Source organism: Macrotis lagotis, chromosome 1 (assembly GCF_037893015.1).
Source record: "Macrotis lagotis isolate mMagLag1 chromosome 1, bilby.v1.9.chrom.fasta, whole genome shotgun sequence".
Lineage (NCBI taxonomy): Eukaryota > Metazoa > Chordata > Mammalia > Peramelemorphia > Peramelidae > Macrotis > Macrotis lagotis.
The window spans coordinates 169,072,488-169,093,486 of NC_133658.1; the positions used below are offsets into that span (position 1 = coordinate 169,072,488).

The 20,999-nt window shown below is 35.7% G+C and overlaps 1 protein-coding gene across 4 annotated transcripts in view; it reads right to left on the reverse strand.

The window, feature by feature from the left end:
* Window positions 1-737: 737 nt before the first annotated feature.
* SLC24A3 (solute carrier family 24 member 3) overlaps window positions 738-20,999 on the reverse strand; it is an 835,148-nt gene continuing 814,886 nt past the window's right edge. For 2 of the 4 annotated variants that reach the window (XM_074209362.1, XM_074209363.1), the window contains exons 16-17: window positions 16,267-16,332; window positions 739-15,279 (exon numbers count right to left, since the gene is read on the reverse strand). In XM_074209362.1, coding sequence (XP_074065463.1) covers window positions 15,130-15,279; window positions 16,267-16,332 — 216 coding nt within the window. In that variant the 3' untranslated portion in view covers window positions 739-15,129. Of the gene's footprint in view, window positions 15,280-16,266; window positions 16,333-20,999 lie in introns of all 4 variants that reach the window. The other 2 variants (XM_074209360.1, XM_074209361.1) reach the window with 2 other exon arrangements.

The window sequence follows — 20,999 nt, forward strand, 5'->3', positions numbered from 1 at the left end:
GACCTATCTCAGAAATTTACTAGCTGGATGATCCCTGATTAAATTATTTGACTTTTTTATGCCTCGGTTTCTTTCCTTGTAAAATTAGGGGTTAAACTTTATGACCTTTTAGGACACTTCTAGAACTAAATCTATGTCCTTATAATCCTCACCTTCTATTGCCTTAGTCTTCACCCCAATCAGATTAGGATCTGAAATCCTAAGCAAAGTCTCCATAGGGACCTTTTCTACCGGCCTCCTCATGGAAACTCTCTTGTTGAAGATCCATTCAAAACTCCACACAGAATCTCCATGCAGTGGAAAATGTTTGTCCTGATATTCCTATCATCTAGAGTTGCTGGGGAGCTAGGATCAAATGAGATAATATTTGTAAAGCAGTGAATATGATGCCTTTTGCAGGGCAGGTACTTAATAAATAAATGCTTGTTTGCCCTCTCCCTTCATGGTTGGGATGGGGTGGGGAGAGAGTTCCCACTAGCAAGGTTTGTTCGTGGAAGCTTCTGGTTATTCAAGACTGGTGGCAGCCCTACCTGATTTCAAATAAGTTCCAAATGGGGGTAGGATCTTCTGTTTCAGTCATAAGCTAAAATTTTGTAGGCACCTTGAGAATATATAGGGATCTTTTATTACTTGGTTTTCAAGGGAAAATATATCTAAATTTATTTCATAGTCCTAAGTATTAGACTAGGTGAACTCAAAGATATATATATATATATATATATATATTATATATAATATATATATATATATCTTATTTTAGGGGCAAAGTTGAGAAGTGAAAGTTCGTTTCTAAACTTTCAGAGAGCAGAGACCCAAATACCAATGGCTTCTAGTTTTCTTACTAAAGTAGTCGGAGATTTTATAAAATGTCACCAGGACCTTGATTCCTGTATCTGATCCTTCCCAAACTAAAAACCAGAAAGTTGTCATTTGACCAGCAGTTGGTTCCCCATCCACTCCAATTCTATTATGTCACAGGCCCCAAGGATTTAAGTTAGAGCCAGAGAGATGATTTATTCATAAACTCTGTATTATCTTTGAGAAGACGGCTCACACATTATCAAATCAAATGAAAAACTGTGTAAAATAATTGGATCTAATAAAACTTTTTTTTGTTTTTCCTTAGACAATAGTGTCATAATTTTTTCATGTTTACCAATAGTTATAACACTTTAAAACACAGAAATACAAGAATCTAAGATCATATGGTTATCAGAAAACAGAGAAATGCATGCTCTCAGTTCTGTTAAAGATCTAACTAACACAGGCAATTGGGACAACTCTGCATACAAGTTGTACATAGCACTTTACAACAAATTGCAAACAAACATGAAGAAAGACATACAGTTAATAATATTTATACAGAAATGACAAAATTAGCTGAACTCAGTTAAAAAGGTAACAAATTTTTTTCCTGTGGCTTCACCATTTTTACATATTAAAACCATGTGAAGGGAAAAAAACCACAATCTATTGTAGAATAAAACCTCTTTATAAACTTTTAATTTCTCTGTCCCTTTGAAAACTGAAAAGTCCCAGAGTCTGTACATGATTAAGAACAGGATGGGCACAATTGCACACTTCTGTCTACATATTTTTTGTCATAGTAGGAAGCATCATGGCACCTTTTGTATTTCAACAGACCAAACTCAGAAAATGTTACAGCTTGACTCGGAATTGAATGAGAAACATAACTCAGCTCTTCTTTTATTGCTGTGATCCCTGTCATGTGGTATTGGACCAAGAACATTCAAAGCTAGTCATGCTCACAGTTGTTAGGTTTACAATGAGAATGAAGCAAAGCAAACTCCAAAACAAGTGTAAAGAGGGAGAGAAGGATAAATTTTTCAGGACAATTTCCAGGATATCAAAAGTATTCTTCTTATACTTCTTTATGTTCTAATTTCATCTATACTCTTGTTCTAATCACCAGATCATGTGACATTAGCATAAGAAAAACAAAAAGAGGACCTTAAACATCTGACTACATACTTAATTGGGTTGTGAGCCTTGAGTGCATTTAGAGACAACAATGTTATTTCACTAGTCTCAGACCCTTACTAATACGGAACATTATGGATCAAAATTCATTCATTCATCCATCCATCCATTCATTCATTCATTCTCTCTCTCCTTTCTCTTTCTCTCCTTCCCTCCCTTTCTTCTTTTCTTCCTTTGGCTGTCTTTCTTTCCCTCTCTCTCTTTCTTATGGTGTTATGTGTACTTTAAAACCGTATTTATTATTTTATTTTACAGAATAAAATTGATCATTTCCTTGTTTATGTCTTACATAACTCATTCTAGGATAGTCAACTTTTTGACTTTTGTCTCTAAGATAGGGTCTCATTAATGTTTTTACTAGATAGAAGGAGGTGGAGCAGAGAGTTTTGAAGAGTATGTTAGTTTTTCAAAAGTTTGAAACAGATTCCTGAGTTCCTTATGATAATCTTAGTAGCAATCTGTGAAGATGATCCCTTTATAACTATCTTTCATTAGTAGTTTTGGAAATCCTAGTTCTCATTCTAGTTCACATGGCTGTATTTAGTGATGTCCAAGCAGCAGATGACTTGGAGCATCCTCTAGTTTAGGAAATGCTCCAAGTCTTCCCATTTCCAACTCCCATCTCCCCCCAACTTCCTGTCTATGCTACTAGCTATGAATCTTGAAGGTATCCAGCTGTGTTTCAATTATCACTTCAAACAAATCCCAGCCTGTGTGCTGTCTCTGTGAAACTTGCCCACTCTTATTACAGAAAACTGCTGATCTATAAGCACTAGTTCTCACATAATGAATCTTTATAATCTCTCTTACACACACACACACACACACACACACACACACACACACACACACACACACAGACACACTCACACAGGTAAGGATCTCAAAGGACCTAAATTCCTAGAAATTTTTCTGTTGCTTATTTTGCAGATAAAGAAATGTGATGAGGAAAAGAAAATGGGAAAGATATTTAAGCAAGAAAAAAAGAAACTCAGATATCAAGAATGGAACAAAGACTGATGTTTTATCTTTTTTTAAAATTTAAATTAAAGTCTTTTAAGCTATCTGTAAGATGTTGAGAAAAATATCTGTCTATTGTTCACATCTAAGTACATTTAACATTCTAGGTGGAGAATCTGACCAGATTCCTTTTAATTTTCAAATTTCCAAGGTATTTCATATTGAAGAAATAGATGGAATAAAGACTTAGTAGTGATATGGTCAAAGGGCATGCACAGTTTAGTAACTTTTTATAGACATAATTCTAAATTGTTTTCCAGAGTAGTTAATATTTCATGACAAAGAGGTGATGAGCAATGAAAAATGCATCTTTGGACATGACCAGTATGGGGAATTTGTTTTACTAGGCTATAGCTTTATGATATAATGATTTCCTTCCTTCCTTCCTTCCTTCCTTCCTTCCTTCCTTCCTTCCTTCCTTCCTTCCTTCCTGCCTGCCTGCCTGCCTGCCTGCCTGCCTGCCTGCCTGCATCATGATGTTGCACATTTATGACTTTGAAAAAGTAGCCACTCAAATAATCTATAGCACTCTTCATATATTTCTTCTAAAAACTGCTTCTCGTTGATAGCACCCAGCCTGTCCCTGGAGAGGGGAGGAGTAGTGAAAGTGTTCTGGGCTTGTCAGGGAAATATTGACTGCTAGGCTTTTGGCAGGTCTAGCTGCAAAGCTGGGTGGACTACTACTATCTTATCATGTTTGCATTCACCGAATATCTTTTGAAGTCATGCCTAAGAGAAAACTGGCTGATAGTTAACCAGTGAAATGCCTGATACAAATCCAGAAAAAACACCTTAAGCAGACCCTTCACTGGGAGAGGGTGAGTCAGTGGAAAAGGACCTTAGAAAGTATTAGGAGGATTTTCTGATATTTATGTTTAGAGACTCCAGAATTAAAACTTGGAATGCTAAACTGAGAAGAATTTTTAGGTAAGGCAGAAAGTAGAATGACTTGGGTTTTAAGGAGAAAGTAGATAATAGGATCACAGAATAAGAGGTATCCCAGTATAGGAAGAAAATGCTGTACCACCAATGTGTGATTGCTTGGAAGGATCATCAATTTTTCAAAGAGCTGCAAAGGGACAACATCTGAGCCAAGCTTCTCATTTTAAAGATAAGAAACCTAGATGCAGAGAGACAGTAAGCTCCTTATCCACAAATTCTCAAAGTTGTAAGTGTTTAGACCCTGATCTTCTCATTCCTAATTCAATCTTCTTTCCTCTGTGTATCACACACCTGTCCTTTTTAAAAAAAATGTTGGCACAGTAGATAGAGCTCTGATCTTGGAGTCAGAAGCATGGGAGTTTGAATCCAGCCTCAGACACTTAACTCACTAGCTGTGTGACCTTGGACAAGTCACTTAACCCTGATTGCATCTCATCCAGGCCATCTCCAGTCATCCTTATTCAAGTATGTCTATTGGACACAAGGGGATCAGGAGGAGAAAGTGACCAGCACCCCATCACTAAAATCCATTTCACTTGCTTGTCATAGCATCACATCCCTGATGTTGTGATCTTCAAAATGAAGGACAAAAAATCTACTCCAGGTGGTTTAGTAAGAAGTGTGAGGAAAGTAGGTAAATAAAAATAACTAATTTAATAGATTTCTCTGATAGAATGTAAATTTCTCGAGGGCAGGAATTCTGTTGTCTTTGTAGACCTAGGACTTGAACAAGATCAGCTATTCATAAGTTTGTTGAATGGAGTTAAACTCAAGTTCTAGAAGTTCATAGGATTTAGAAGGATTGAACTTTACAGATCAGTTGGTCTACTCTCATTATTTACAGATGAGGAAATTAAGGTCCAGAGAAAGGAAATGATTTACCCAAAGTAAGGAGTAAGCAATAAATGGCACAGGTAGGACCAAATAACTCTTTAGATTTCAGGATCAAAATGCTTTTCCAGGATAATTGTTAATGTGTAATAGGTTATTAGAAAAATAATTCATTAGACTAACTCATCCTATTTTAAATATTCTAACCCTACAAATAAAAATAAATTAATTTTGTGTTGCACTTTTCTTCTTTTCTTTTTATTCCAGGGGGTACAAATGCAAGCAAGATTGGTTTTGAAACTTAAAATTAGAAGGACAACAGATGGGGGAAGAGATTAACAAGTAAAGTGACATGGCATAGAGATAGTCAGATCATGATTTAGAGCCCTGGTTCCAGGCAAGGTGAAAGTTGGGTTAATAGAGCAAGGAGCAGAGTCCAACATAGGGTAAAAGATGAGAATGAAGGCTGGTGTATAGGTAACATTGGTAAGGAGATGACCAAAACAAATGTAGCACAGGAAGAACAGGCTAGAAATATTACTGGGCAATATAAAGACAGTTTAGACATGAGATGAGATTGGAATTCAATATTTAGAAAAAACAGAAAAATTGCTAGAAATGTTCTTCTATATATATAACATATATATATATATAACATATATATATATATTACATATATATATATATATATATATATACCCATACACACCATGTATGCGCACACACATACACACACAGAGTTATCCTAAATAATGATATTCATAACTATCCTATGAATAGATTCTCTTTCTTATTCTGTTGACAGTCAGCTACCATTGAGCTTTAGTTTTTAAAAGCTTTAAATATATTCAGTACATTGTAGCTGAATATAAATCTCAATTTAATCTCATTCTGTAAAATAAGAATTCAAATCTATTAGAGAAGACAAGCTAATGTTAGATGCCCATTTTGGCCCATAGTTGAATATATATGATGATTGGTCTTTCAGAATGATGAAAATGACAGCATTGTTATCTAATATTAGGATACTAATATACTAAAGCACTTTTCACCTTGGTAGTTCAAACACAGGCTATTGGCTCACCTCTGTTCTTTATGGTAATAAGAATTTTATGATCGCTAATAAATTATATTTGGATTTCCTTAAAGTAGTAAATAACTAATGTATTTGTGTATAGTGCAAATATCACGACTAAAGATTTTATTTTCTTTAGGAAAAACAACATATAAAGAGTTTCTTAATGGATTGTCAATTTTCCAAAAGGGTACCCTCTATATGACATATCATTCAGTATGTTTATGTTACTATATTGTGAGATTAATGTGAATGAATTATATCCTTTATGGCCAAAGGAATAGCAGATTGACTCTTTAACTCTCAGTCCCACCTTTGTCTTTTCAACAAATATTCCTGGTACATAGGAAACAATCTTTTAAAAGTCTTTAGATTCCTGTGATGCCTTTATTAAAAATCAAGGGGAAAAGTGACCATGTGCTTGACCTTGCCTCTTAATTCCAAGGATTCAGTCCTCTCAATTATCTTCCATGTACATGAGAAATTATTTTATTGTAGATCCTGGTTCACAAGTTGATACTGTTCAGAAATGGAAAGGCCCTTTTGGGCATTTTTTCCTCAGGGATAGTGATTGAAATTCCATTACTTTGCTATAGGGGGAATGAATTAAACCAATCTTTTTTTTTTAAACAAGGAGTCCTGTTTTTGGCTCCCCAAACTCTAGTAATTTTCCCTGAGATTAATACAGGATAAGACTCTGGCAAAGGTCTCTTTTCCTAAAGATGACTGACAAGAAAAGAACCAATAACAACAGGATTCCAAGCATGGTGTACCAGTGAGTCTAAACAGCATGTTAACCATTTTGTATCTCTATCTTCCTTATAATGCATGTCTCTGGGAGCATAGAGCTAGTTCTACCTAAATTTTATACAGATGAATTGAGTATTAAGGAAATAAAATTACTTACTCAAGATTACATAGTTAATGACAGATCTAGTTAGTGGCAGACTAACTCCCTGGTCTCTAGACGTCCCCCCAGGCCTTTGCTATTTCTACTCTATCACACAGTCCTCACTGAATGCCTGCATTCAATGGCAGAGGAATGTTTTTATTGCTACCATGCCTATCCAGAGATTATGAGCTAGTACATAAAATTTTCTCACTTTTTAACCCACACTGTGTTATGGTTAAGTGAACTATCATTCCCCCCCCCATGTCTATATTCATTTTTTATTTTTCATAACAACAACCATTATTATATCTGGGCTGATTATCAGCACCAAGTAACAGTATTCGGTTTGGATACCTTCAACTCAAGCACTCAAGAGTAGTCAGATCTTCTTGGAAAGATGAAAAAATCTGAAAAACTAATAATATTGAGGTGTACAGCACAACCTTCAATGAGGCATGTGGTAATAAAGAGAATAAAGGAAGAGCAACATAACAGCTTTTGGAAAGGAGGAGATTACTTTCCAGACCTGTAGAATCATAAGCAATATCTCTGAGAAGAAACTATAATATAATTGACATTGATTTCCCTGAGAATGCACAGGAGAAAACTAACTACTGGCTCTAGAATAGTCTTGTCTTGGAATTAGTCTATACAATAGTAAGTGGTGTATTATAAGTAGCCTGTCAACCAGTGTTAAAATAGTTAAGGAACAGAATTCCTTTATGTAAAAAAAAATAGTTAAAAATTTTGGTCAGTGTTATACTCTTGGATAAATTCTTTAGAAAAACCTATATATTGTTTTAAAATTTATTTCCATTTCCATTCAAAGGCACATTAGGTACAAACTCTTCTGGTTGGATTCACATGATGTTTAACTGATCAAAGTTTCTCCATAGAATTTCTAGGAATGGGAATCATTTATTGCCTTTTTTTGTTGTTGCATTTATTTTTTCCTGAAAGGCTGCCATTATGAATGTCTAGGCAATGGGGAAATTGGTGGATTATTTAAAAGATTACCCGTATCACTTTGGTCCATGGAAATTGAAACAACTCTTGTAGATTTTAACTTTATGATGGCCGGCTTCTCAGGTTGGCAATAATTTCCTGGGAGTAGATTTTCCCCCCCAGGGAATATGTCACTCTTAAGGAAAAGGAAATCATCAGAGCATGTTATGGTTCAAAGGGATTTTTTTTAGGATGATTTAGTTCATCATTTTGCCTTCAGACAGAAGGCTAAGCTAGGTCTGACAATATTATATCCTACTTTAAAAGACCTCTGCTTAAAAAAAATCCTTTGCTGATAGACAGTATTAACTAATTAAGACTCTCATTTTCATTTTTAACTTGATACAGAACAAAGGGTAACATGGATCACACATTGTATCTTAATATTTGAGACATCTCAAAGGCAAGACCTTTGGGGTAGTATTCTTGCATGGTACATGTCTGAATTTTGGGCAGACCACCTATAGCTACAAAGTCCTATCTTTCCTAACTTTCTATTTGAATAAATCTTGATTGATTTTTCATTTGACTTGCTTCCAAGCTTTCTGAGCAGTGGGGTACTGTTCTTAGGGCAATCCCAAGGGCAAGATTAGCCTCATGATTTCATGAATCATTTTGATCACCAACACATAGTCATTCTGACAAATCATTTATTTTGTCATGGAATTATAACATCCCTGCCAAACAGGCTAACATGAACATACCATCTTTGATTAGAAAAGTACAAATGGTTATGTCATGTAAACAAGAAAATTTTCCATTGATTCATCTGAATCCATTTTGCTATAAATTTAAGTCCAAATATTTTCCAGTGTGAATTAAACTGATAATAAAACGCTCTATTCCTTTGCTCAGAAGTTAATCTACTGCAATTTTGCCTTTCATATGACTTGTTCATAACCATATCTTTGTGGCTTTGTGGCTAACCTCCCTAAACACAACATACTTGTAGAGTAGATTTCTGCCAAAAAAGAAGGTATTAAGATGATCATAATCTATTTGTATGATTCTATACAAAATGATGGTAATTTAATATTTCAATAAATATGTGAATAATCAAGAATAGACCTTACTTTCTTTTTCCACAAGGGAATAATGCTTCAATTCAAAATGAAATAGAAGTTCTTTTAGGGCAGGGACTATATTTTGGCTTGTCTTTTCATAGCTAGTGCCTGGTACATATTAGACATGTTAAAAAAAAGCTTGTTTGATTGGATTAGGTTTTGCAGGCCTCAATGAATAGCAAGGAAAGATTTTATATATATATTATATATATACATATATGTGTATATATATAATATATATATATATACTAAATATCCATTTTTCTAATCAATCTATGCCTCAGGTAGAATATTTTTACTGAAAAGTGAAATAATTTTGACAAATAGGATAATTTAATGTAAATAGAAAAGAATATTTAACTTTTCAGCAACAAGAAAGGAATCTTACTTATGCTTCAGCAATAAAATTATAGCTATAATGTAAATGGTATCTTACCTGCTCAGAAACTGGGGACTGATTAAATAGTTCTGGAAACAAACCACAGTGAATATTTTCTTTCAAGTACGTGGAAGCCTAGAGGAATATTAGTGAGTATGAAGTAATGGTTTGGTATTTAGCATTTGAAAAACAGGTCTACCTTCACAAGCTATAGTTTAGAAACAAAACATTTGTTCTCAAAAATAAAGCCATGATGAACCTGAGAAAGCAGTTTGGTTTTTCTTGTTTCAAAAAAAAAATTAGTCCTGATGCCAAAAATTCATTCTCATGCAAGTATACTCTATCTTTTTTAGTTATGAGCTCTAGGATTCCTCTTAAGAAATCTGCCTACAAAAATAAGCACAAGGATCCCATAGGTACTCAAGACTCTACTCATTTCATTGCATGATCTAGATGCAATTCTACTGAACCAGGGTTACTGGGCTCCACCATGTCCAGAAAACTAGATGAAGGTTAAACTACTCTCTGTTACCTAGGTCTAGAAGAAAAATTTACTAATCTAAAATTCTAGTGAGTAGAAAAATATTTAACATACAAGCATAATTGTATGTACATATATAAGCTTAATTTTATGTACATGTTAATTGTTTATGAAAATCCAAGTAGGGAAATTATCCATCTTTTAGATAGCAAACCCTAAAAGAGATTACCTCACCTTAACCCCTTACAAAAAAGCAAGAAAAATTGTAGTTCCACACAGCTCATAACCTCTGAAGAATGTTTAATTAATTTCAGTTGTCATTCTCACAACATTCAACATTGCATACTCAAGGATAAGCAATTGGAAAGGGTGTATAGTGGAATTTTAATGTCCTGACTGAACATTTTTCCACAGGGGGAAAATCATCATTTTATGCTGTGTAGCATGCAGAGAAACCTTTCCATAGGATCAATTCCCAATGTCTCCCCTACTTTCCCTAAGATGCTCCGGAAAAGAACCTATAACTTTAAGACTGATTTAATTGGTTAAAACCTTAGGAGGAGGGGCAGTTTGTGTAGAGTTTTGGGTCAGGAAGATCTGAGTTCAAATCTTGCCCATTATTCATCATTGCTGTATGAGCATGGGCAAATTGCTCAGCTTCTCAACGCTCTAGAAAACTCTCTAGGATGCTAAATTTGGAAAGAGTTGCTGATCTGCTTTGAGGGAGAAAGCTTTCATACTTAAAGTCCTTTACTTTGATGAAATCACTGTTCCTGAACATACAAATCTCATGAGAAAAGACTTCAAAATCTACCCTATGATGATATTTACATGCTGCTATGCATCTGGATGCTTAGAAAAAACCAGTCTGACCAAATTTTAAACATTTTCATCCAGAGGTTTGACATCTTATGAAACACAACAAGTATGTGTGTGTAAAAGAGAGCATTGTCTTAGAGAATCTAAAGGGGAAATGAGACTCACAATTCCTGACCATGCTGTTCAAAACACAATGAGTTAGTAAATATGTTTGTCACAAAGCAATATATTTGCTCCACACTCACCAAAACAATACCTGGCTCATTTTTTAAAAATTCTTACTACCTGAATGTTTTCATGAACAATTAAGTAAAGGTATAAAACTACCCTTGATATATTTACTGCAAATTAGATATTATCCCTATTTTATATACCCCAAACAGACTGAGATAGTATGCATTACTACCTGCATTGTCTAAAATTTTCAACTTTCTTTAAAAAACAACAATAAAAACCAACCAACCAAAAACGCTTTGGGAATTTTCTTAGACTACATGCTTATAATATTGGTTGTTTTAACATATACAAAACCACAAATTCAGAGCATGCATATTCATGGCCTTAAAGTAGAGAGCTTAGAATATAAAGGCCATGAAATAAACATCATTAAAAAACATCCTTCACCCAACCACCCTCCACCCCCACATATTTTCTGTTGTAAATACAAAACATGTATCTACAAAAAAGTGCACTATTTCTAAAAATGCAGGTACAGAGTTTTCCTTTGGTAGGGGCAAAAGCTATTTAGTTCTTCTATCAACTTTCTCCTATTAGCTTCTTAATTCTTTCTCAGGGCCCAAATCCAACTGTCTACTTTTGTAGACCCACTGAAGGGGTTAGCTACTGGGTCCCACACTTGGTAGAGAAACCTGGTTGAGGGGGTCAAGCACAGAAATTAAAGTATTGTGTTCTTCACAAACAAGCAACAACATTTTGGTTTGTTTTCTGTTCTCCTGTTGCACTCTTTAAGATTTTCTCAAGGATTTGCTTAGGAAGAAAAAACAAGATTTACAGTGACCAGTGTGTATCTCTTGTTGCCTATATTATTGAATTGTTTCACTTGTGTACATAGCCATTTAAGGAGGTCAGTCCTCCAACAATCTTATTGTGCAAATTTTCTCTGCAGTTATATTTTCATGATTAGGAACTTAAAAATGTTTCACCCCTGCCCTCCCCCCAGTAAATTAAGAAGATGACAAACAATAATAGCATTTTAACATTGTAGGCCAAGTGAACTTGCTTATTTGATTGCCCCTCAGACTACATATGACTGTGAGGGGCTCACATTTTGGTTGCATTTTTTTGTGATTAATTTTTCAAATTTCCTAAGGTGTGTGAAATCATTTTTTTCAGAGGGGAAAATTACAATTTTCATTTTTACTTTATATGATTACTGTAGAATAGCACTGTTAGCATAGGAAATGTGGGAAATAGGTTTTCCCATTAATTTTTCCCATTGAGTGATTTAGCAAATGACTGTGGTTTTTGATGATTTCATAGCGGGTAGCACATTTAGGCAAAAACAAGCTCTATAGCCTAGCCTTAGGAGCAAAAGAACAACCTCTTCAAAATATAATAACCAATATAAAGATTCTTTTAATGTAGCTTATATATAAGTACCTATCAGGAGACCTAAAATTGGAAGGGGGGGATATTAATTTTTCTCCAAGATACTGAAATTTAGAGGACACTTGTTCATAATTTAGAAATAACTTAGTTTAGCACCTAATTAGCAAGATTATTTACTTAAAACAGGAAGCTAATGAGCTTCTTTCCTATGGGCACACCCCCAGCCTGCCCCTGCATTCCTTTTCCTCCCATCTCCAGCCTTCTCAGCAGCTGCTCCATAGTGTTTTTGGATACTTTTCCCTTCCTAATTGATTCAGTCTTTAAAAGTTGGTCTGAAGGCATGTTCCATGCTGCTGCTTGCCTAGGGCAGTGAAAATGATAATTATATTTCTGACAAGTAAAACCAAAATACCTTAAAGCACTTACTAATTCTAAGATTAACATATGTGACAATGATGTCATTGAACAAAGGTAAGAGGGATGCCATTAGGATGTAATATTTCCTGAAATAAGCCACATATTGTTGCTGTGAGATAATGGCTATTTCACAGATAAAGTTCAAAACAGTCTTGCTAGACCCCATTTAAGATGGATACTGGTAGATACTTAAATCAAATTTTGTTCATCCCCCCCCCCCACACACACACACTATTTTTTCCAGTTGAGCCACATTGAATTTTGGGGTGAGGAACAAGTTGTATTTTGAAGTTGGCCCAGGAATTCATCCTAAGTTCTTCAAAAATTGGTAAATTGTTCCTTCAGATCTATATTGGTTGTAAATATGGCTTTTTATAATGATGGTTTTAAGGTCTCCTTTTTGAGGAAAAAAACCCAAACAAATATGTGTAGGGAAATATCACCATCAGTCATGTCATGAGTAAACACTGGCAGAATAAAATAAAATGGACTATTTGAACATAGTAAAAATTCTAAATCTTATCAGTGTTAGAACATAATTTCCAATTTGCATAGACACACAAACAGAATGAAGTGCTAAACATTCTGCCTTAACAGTAGAGTTTAGAAAATAATGGGTATAAAGTTCCTTTATGATTTAAAGGTATCCAATCATCCATGCTGTTTATTTCTGCATTCTGCTACATCACCAACATCTTATTTATTTAAGATAACTAATTATATACATCTATTTCTGGATAAATCAATACAGAAGTCAGTTGCAGATGTGAATATTTATCCATATTCATATGATGAGTATGACAACTTTTACTAGTTGGTACCAGACTAGTTAATGCCAAATGGACCCTGATCTGGATAGAAAGTAATGTGTTGTGCTTTATGAAGACTAAAGATCAGAGAAGTTTATTGTATACTTTCTGTCCAAAGAAAACCAATCTCAAATAATCAAGTGCAAATGTGCAACAAAGTCAATAAATGCAACAGCTCTGTGAACAGGTTTCCTGCTACAATTAAAGATAAGTGGTTTCCTTTTTTGTTTATTTTGTTTTTAAAAATAGGTCTTCTACTCTCATTTACTTGTATTTGTACCATATACAAAGACATTCAATCAGTTTGTAATATGCCATTACGTTTGATACCAGAATATGTATGGCGTGGGGGCAGTGTGTGTGTGGAGGGGGTAGGTGGAGAGAGAAGACCGTCCTGAATTATTAGAATGATCAGTGCTCAAAGTAAATACAAGAATCAGCTTGGGGAAGGTCCATAGTTTCAATAAATACAAATGTAACAAGCATAGGTGTTTCTCAACTTGGTGGAATTTTTCTGCATATTGATACAGTATCATACAAAATAGCAGGGCTATTAAGAGCAGTGATTGGCAAAAACTTTCACAATTAACTTATGCTCATGAGCAAGTCTTCATTGAACACATTTTACATTTTAAAAAGTGCCATCTCTCTGTTCTTCTCGTCCTCCCTCTAACTCTCCAGGGAGAGGTGAGTCAGCTTGGCAGTGTTCTGTTGGGAAAGTTCACCCATTAGCAATCTAGCTGCGTCCAGTGTACTCCTTACTGAGTGGCAAATTGGGACTTCATCGACATCTGTATGTGCAAAGTATGCTTCTTTCTTTTCAAAGAAACCAGTGTCTCTAACTCATTTACAAAAAGCTGAAGCCTTTTGTTTCTATCTTGGTCACCCTGAAAACGAGTCTAACAAGAGGAAATCACAAGTTAAGTAGGGGAGCTTATGACACAGACTGTACCTTGTACCTTGTGGATGGTGTGAGCCAGGGCTCCCCTCACCAAAGGCTCAGGCAGGCTGGAACTATTGCTTGGAAAACTAGAAATATCCTAAAACTACAATGATAGCCATGATGGATACCAGAAAGTGTTGTCTTCCCTCCAATGTGCTTTCCCTTCTATGTTTCCCATAAGACTTTGAGATGGCTAATTCTGAGTAAAAAAGTCATTCTCTGTTGCCTCATCAACTCCTTTTAATGAACAGTAAAGCCACTCATACTCCAAAGTACCTTGAGTTCCGTACCCATAAAACACTGCACTTAGGACCTTTGGATTGTTGATTATAATCCAAAACACTGGAGGAAAAGACATAAAAAGAGGCTCTCTGGAAAAAAAGGGAAAAAACCAAAAGAGAACAAAACAACCCCAAACCCAGAACCCCATAATTATCCTCACAAAAACACCCCATACAATCAATGTATCCTCTTCTCTGTTTCCCCCAGAATCTCAAGTCATAAATTAGGTTAGTCTTCCATCAAATAACTTAAAAAAGAGGAGGAATTGGAGCAAGTTCTGTCTGGCTCAGCGCCAGGTAGCAGCCAGGTAGAATCCCAGTCACTGTTCAGAGGGAAAGAGATTGAAAAATCATATGAATGTGGAAAGTCTTCACATCGACACAGGAGTTTTCCTGATGGGAGTGTACAGGGTGGAAGTTGGAAGTGAGAAAGAGGAGGAATGAAGGGGAGCCAGGGCTAACCAGAGAGGAGAACAGCGAGCAGGATAGACTGTACTTCACGGCCCTTCGGAAGCACCCCATTCTCTTGGGGGGGGTGCCGGCCGTGTTGAGTATTGCACAGAAAAAGGAAGGAAGTGGCACCTCGGCCTTGCCAAGTGGATCAGTGCTCCCTGCACATGGGCAAGTTCACAAAGGTGAAAACGTTGAATTCGGTCATGATGGAGAAACACAAGAAGATGCCATACAGGAAAAGGCACACGAATCCCAGCTTCTTGTCCAGCTTCCACTTGTTCATGTGGACACCAAAGACCTGCAAACAGAAACAGAGCACCGGTTTTGGTGTGGAAAAGGAATGATGACTTTCTAAAGGACCTTGAATGGAACCAGTGCAAATCTACTTTGAAAATCTCTCTCTCTTGGACCAAGAAAAATAAAATGACCTAAGATTTACAAATCCTATATAATAACCAAAGATTGAAATATTATTTTAAATCTTATTTCCATTCTCATGATCAAGAAAACTATGATTAATTTGCTATTGAAATAAACAGAAAGAGTGAGACTTTTTAATTGGAATTCTAGTTGTGGTGATTACTCATCAAATATTTTTTGAGCTGAATGTTTATTACATTTGGCAAAAAAAGCAGCTTTCACTGGCTTAATGAAGATATTAGTACAACTTTCTAAATTCATGGTATCAAACAATGAAGTTTGTAGTACTGATTTCAAGATCATACAATATACTAAAGTACCTTCTGAATCTTTAAAGGAAGGCTGAATTATTTTTGGTATCATTTTAGCACATATGTTTAAATGTATCAGTTGCATTCTAATTCTTTAAGACTTAGTCATCAGTACTTGTAATACATAATCACTCTCAGTTAACCAGAGTATTCCTCCAAGTGAAGAATACTACTTCCCAGTCTTTCTAGACATGTAGGAATTTGCTGTATCTGGGTGATTTATCAAGAAAATAGGAGAATCACCCAGATACAGCAAATTCCTACATGTATGTGCCTGTTGTGAGACAAGACGGCTTCCCTCTAGGAGGCCTGGATTTTTTTCACACAAGGATAAAAGGCTGCTATGTGTTGCCAGGGCCTACTTCCAGGAAAGAATGGAAGCTGGCTGGGTCTTAAATAAGATTGCTCCAAATCACCATAAAGCACAAGACCATCAGGAAAATGCTCTCAGCAGAAGATGTCCAAACAAATATAGGCATGAAAAGGTCGATGGAGGAGATGAAGAGAAATAGTCCATAGAGATAAAAATACCAACTGGAAAGCTGTATACTTACCGTGACAAAAACTGAGGCCAAGAGCAAGCCAACAGAGTAGATCAGTCCCCTGCTATTCAGTCGAATCTGTAAGGAAGGAATTTCAAACTGAATCATGGTTTTATAAAAGCCATTTTCCATTTCCTTGGCATGCCATCAACTTTAAAATAGTGTTGTCTATAAGAATCCTTCTAAAACAAAGAAAACTGAATGGTCTTTATACCTTTCCCTGGAGGCAGCCTTGACAAGAGAGAAAGATTAATCAAAAGATTTAATTAATCAAAATTTTTTTCTGTGTTCTATTTCAATTACTTTTCTTCTATATTTCCTTAATATGCTTATTAACACAGTCCTGTGCATGACATTAGATGTTCAATCAATACCTGTTGGTCTATTGATGACTTATACAATATTTAGTATTATTCAGAAAATTACTCTGCAGAGCTGAAAGGTGCTTAATCATCACAGAAAGATTCAAATGTTCTCTTAAGCCAGTATAGAAGAGATTTTAGAAAGGTCTTCAATGGTGAATATCTTTGGTTAGCTCTCAGATAATTCAATAAATATTAAGTTCTTATGATGTAAAAGGTGCAATAGCATAGCAGCAAGGAGCCTGGTCTTGCCATTAGGAAAACTTAGGCCTTAGTCCTTCCTTCTGACACATAGAAATTTTGTGATAACCAGCAACATCTCAGTGCCCTAGGCAATATTTTAGCACTGTTGTTTAGGATGAGTTGTAGATCTGCATTCATGGAGGGAGTCCCCATACTAAGACTTCTTCATCTTGGTAGAATCATAGGTCTAGACCACCCCCCTCCACCAATATTTTTTAACCTGGTACTATGCTGGGTAAAAGGTAAAATTGAAATAGTTTCTATTTTCAGAAGATTTAAATTCTACAAGGGAATATAGGTACTTCAGTTAAGTAAATAGAAAATTATATGAGATAATTTCAAGAGAAAGTAAGCACTAATATCAGGGGGGCAAGAGGAAATTCCTCTAGTAGGAAGCTTGATCTTATCTATGGTCTCAAGTCAATCAAGTCAAGGCAGCAGTAATTAAATACCTGTTCTGTACCTGTCTGAGGATACAAAAGAAGGCTAAAAAATTTAATCTTAAAAAAAGCTGTCTGTGCTCTTAAAGAATTCTCAACCTAATTGGAGAGTGGGGGGGTGATATAACATGCAAAATATAAACAAGTTACATACAGGATAAATTGGAAGATAATGAGAGGGAATGCTTCTGGGAAAGGCTTTTTGCAGAAGATAGGATCTTAGTTGAGACTTGAAGGAAGCCAGGGCAGTCAGGAGGGCAGAGATAAGGAAGAGAAAGAGTGGTCCAGGTTTAGAGTTCAGTAGATGAAAATGCTTGGGGTTTGGAGATGATGTATTTCATATGAAGAAGAGGAAGGAGGCCAGTGTAATTGGGTTACTAAATACTTAGAGAGAAGTGTATCATAAGAAGACTGGAAAAAGCAGGAAGGGGACAGGTTATGAAGGCCTTTGAAAGCTAAACAAGGGATTTTATATTTGATCTTGGAGGCAATAGGGAATCAAAGGAGTTTGTTGAATGGGGGAATAGATATGGCATGATTAGATCTGTATTTTAGAAGGATAAATTTGAGAGTTGAAAGAAAGGAGGTAAAACAGTGGGAACCCAGTTCAGATTATATAAGGTAATCTTGAAATGGACTCAATCAGCATGGTATTAAGATTTTTCCCCAGCTTTCTTCTACAGCAAAGGAGATGGGAGATTGGGAGTAGTGAGAATAATCTAAGATCATGATTTGATAGGCAAGATGTTTAAGGGGATTAAGGGGTTAAGGTTTCTAGAGAAGAGGATAGTATGGAAGTTAACTGGTCTGCTAAGGGGTCAAGTTCACAAAGGGAAGAGAAGTAGTCAGTTGTGGAGATGATCACTTGGGAAAGAACTGAAGGGTGAAGGGACTGGAATAGTGAGGATAAAGAATGGGGTTTGGAGTTGTAATGTAGAGGGAGAGGTTGAAATGACAACAGTTTATGAGCAGATAAAGGAATTTCAAAGTTTATAAATATGAACGTGGAATATTTATGGGTGATGGCAAGATCAAGAGAATGAAGGAAGCTGGGAGGTGAAGTTGAAGAAGGAGTGCATTCTGGAAATGGACCCACTTGTGCACAGGAAAGCTTTGGTCTGAGAGATGGAATTATAACTATGAAAACCTTTATTCTTTTGCCTTATTAAATATATTTTTTCTCTGTCAATCAGATTAAGATCCAGATCTTTTGATTCTCAATCTGATGCTTTCTTTTTCTCAAACTCCCACCTCCTAAGGGTGAAGTGGATCTACTGGTGCTATTAAAGCTGATGTCCAAGAACAGAACGATCTATTTCCAAAGCTAGTAAACGAATATCCCATCTTTATGGACTAATAATACCATCAATGGGACTCACAGATGATGCAGAAATTCTACAGTTTAACAATATGAACCTTAGTCCTTAACCATAAAGAGACAGAGGACAAAGAAAAGTCCTGAGGTTAGCTGGTGCAACTCTGGCAATATTTGCTGTTTTCCAACAGCTGGATTTCTTTTGGTTTTTAAGACTGTTATTAATGACTCAAGGATTTCCATTTGGAATCTGACAAAAGACACCAGGGACTGAAATGCCAGCACAGGAAATTTGTTTCTCTACTAGACTTGGGTCAGCAGTCAATATATAGGTTGCCATGTGGTTTTTTCTGAAGGATGATGATCCAAAGCAAAGCAGAAAACTTTGGTCCCTAAGTCTACCATTAAAATAAATGAAGATGTCTCATCTGTGCTTGTGAGCTTCTAGAGGGATTGAGACTACCTTGTTCATTTTCCTCAGTCCTTAGTAAAGGGGTCTACACATGGACAGAGTTCAAAATATGTTTGTTAAATTGAAATAATTGATTTAACTAGGCCATAACAGTATTCCAGTGGCCTGGGGTGAGTTGTAATTCTTGGAGTCACTTGTGGTTGTTGTTGAGTCATTCAGTCTGGATTTGACTATTTGTGACCCTGCATTCTATACTGTCCATAGGGTTTTCTTGGCAAAGATATTGGAATGGTTTGCTCTTTCCTTCTCCAGCAGATTAAGACAAACAGAGATTAAGAGATTTACCCACAGCTAATAAGAATCTGATGTCACATTTGAATTTAAGCCTTCTATAATGTTTTTCACCTGTATACACATACATGCATGTATATACACCTCTCTCTCTCTCTCTCTCTCTCTCTCTATATATATATATATATATATATATATATATATATATATATATATATATATATATAGGCACATACCTCCTGAAAATGGAAAGCCAATCATGGCAACATTCTAATCATCAATTACTTCAACATCTGGAAAAAGCAATCATAGGTCATAGATTCCTTATTTTATGTATATAGTCTGCCTGAATGAAATGACTTGCCCTATGACACATAGCTGTTTAATATCACTCAGTTCTTGCTAGGATATCTTCCTGTTGTTTGGGGAGATAAGTTTGTAGATCCATAAAGGCTCAGAATCAGAGAATCTCTAGGCTAGAAAAGACCATGTGATTAATCCTATGCCCAACCAAGAACACTGTCCATACCATCCCTGATGGAGAATCATTCAACTTGCCCTCTTAGAGATCAGAAACTGACCTCTTAGCATTAGAACCCAGGAAAAGGAAATGAATAGTCCTCTTTACATCTGGCACTAAAACCAGGACCCTTAAGATTAGGTACTGGCATAATAATTAGGCCTGTCAAAAATTGTTAATAAACATGACTTGGAACCCAGCCAGTGGAAAAGGTAAAGTACCATTTAAAGTTCTTGTATAGGCATAGTCTCAAATAATGCATCCTAATTATTCTAACTTTTGGAAAAGAGATTGAGTTGAAGTTTTCCTGACTCTCTACTTCCCTAATGGGAAACTTTTTTTTTTTGAAAATCATAGAGTATACAGAATATCTAAGGAAACATTCATTTTTAGACACAGATTTACTCTTTTAAATTGGATCATTATTTTAAAGGGCATTTTTAACTGAGTCCTCTTCATCAGCAGAAACATTTCATGAAGGAAACCATTAATTGGACCTCAGTTTATATTACAGCAATATATGGCAAACTATTTAGTTTTCCCAAAAAGTGTCAGTTGAAAATATGAAAAGTTCTATGAATATGAACTTGGTGGCATATTTCAAACCATTGTAATAGCCTAATTGATTTCCTTACTGCAATTCTCTTTCCTTTTCAATCTATTTTGTCTGTAGCAACAAAAGTGTTAATCTTAAAGCTTGTTGTGCCTTGTCATTTCTTGCTCAAAAAGGCTCAGTGGTTCCGTATCACTGACATAATCAAATAAAACCTCTGTTGGGCCTTTAAAGTCCTTTGCAATCTGGCTCTAACCTACTTTTCTAGGCTCTTTGCAAATTACTTGTCCTTTGCATAATCTTTAATCCCGTCAAACTGGCTGACATAATTTTCTTTTAGGTTTTTGCTAGGAAATGGGGTTAAGTGGCTTGCCCAAGGCCACACAGCTAGGTAATTATTAAGTGTGTGAGGTCGGATTTGAACTCAGGTACTCCTGACTCCAGGGCTGGTGCTCTGTCTACTGCACCACCTAGCTGCCCCCCACAATTTTTTTAATATGACATTCTACCCCTTTTTTTAATTTAAAATTTTTGTTTATTAGCAGAATCTATGCAAGAAGTTCTCAGGAGAGGAAACACTTTACAATTCAGGAGCATGTTCATTTTAGA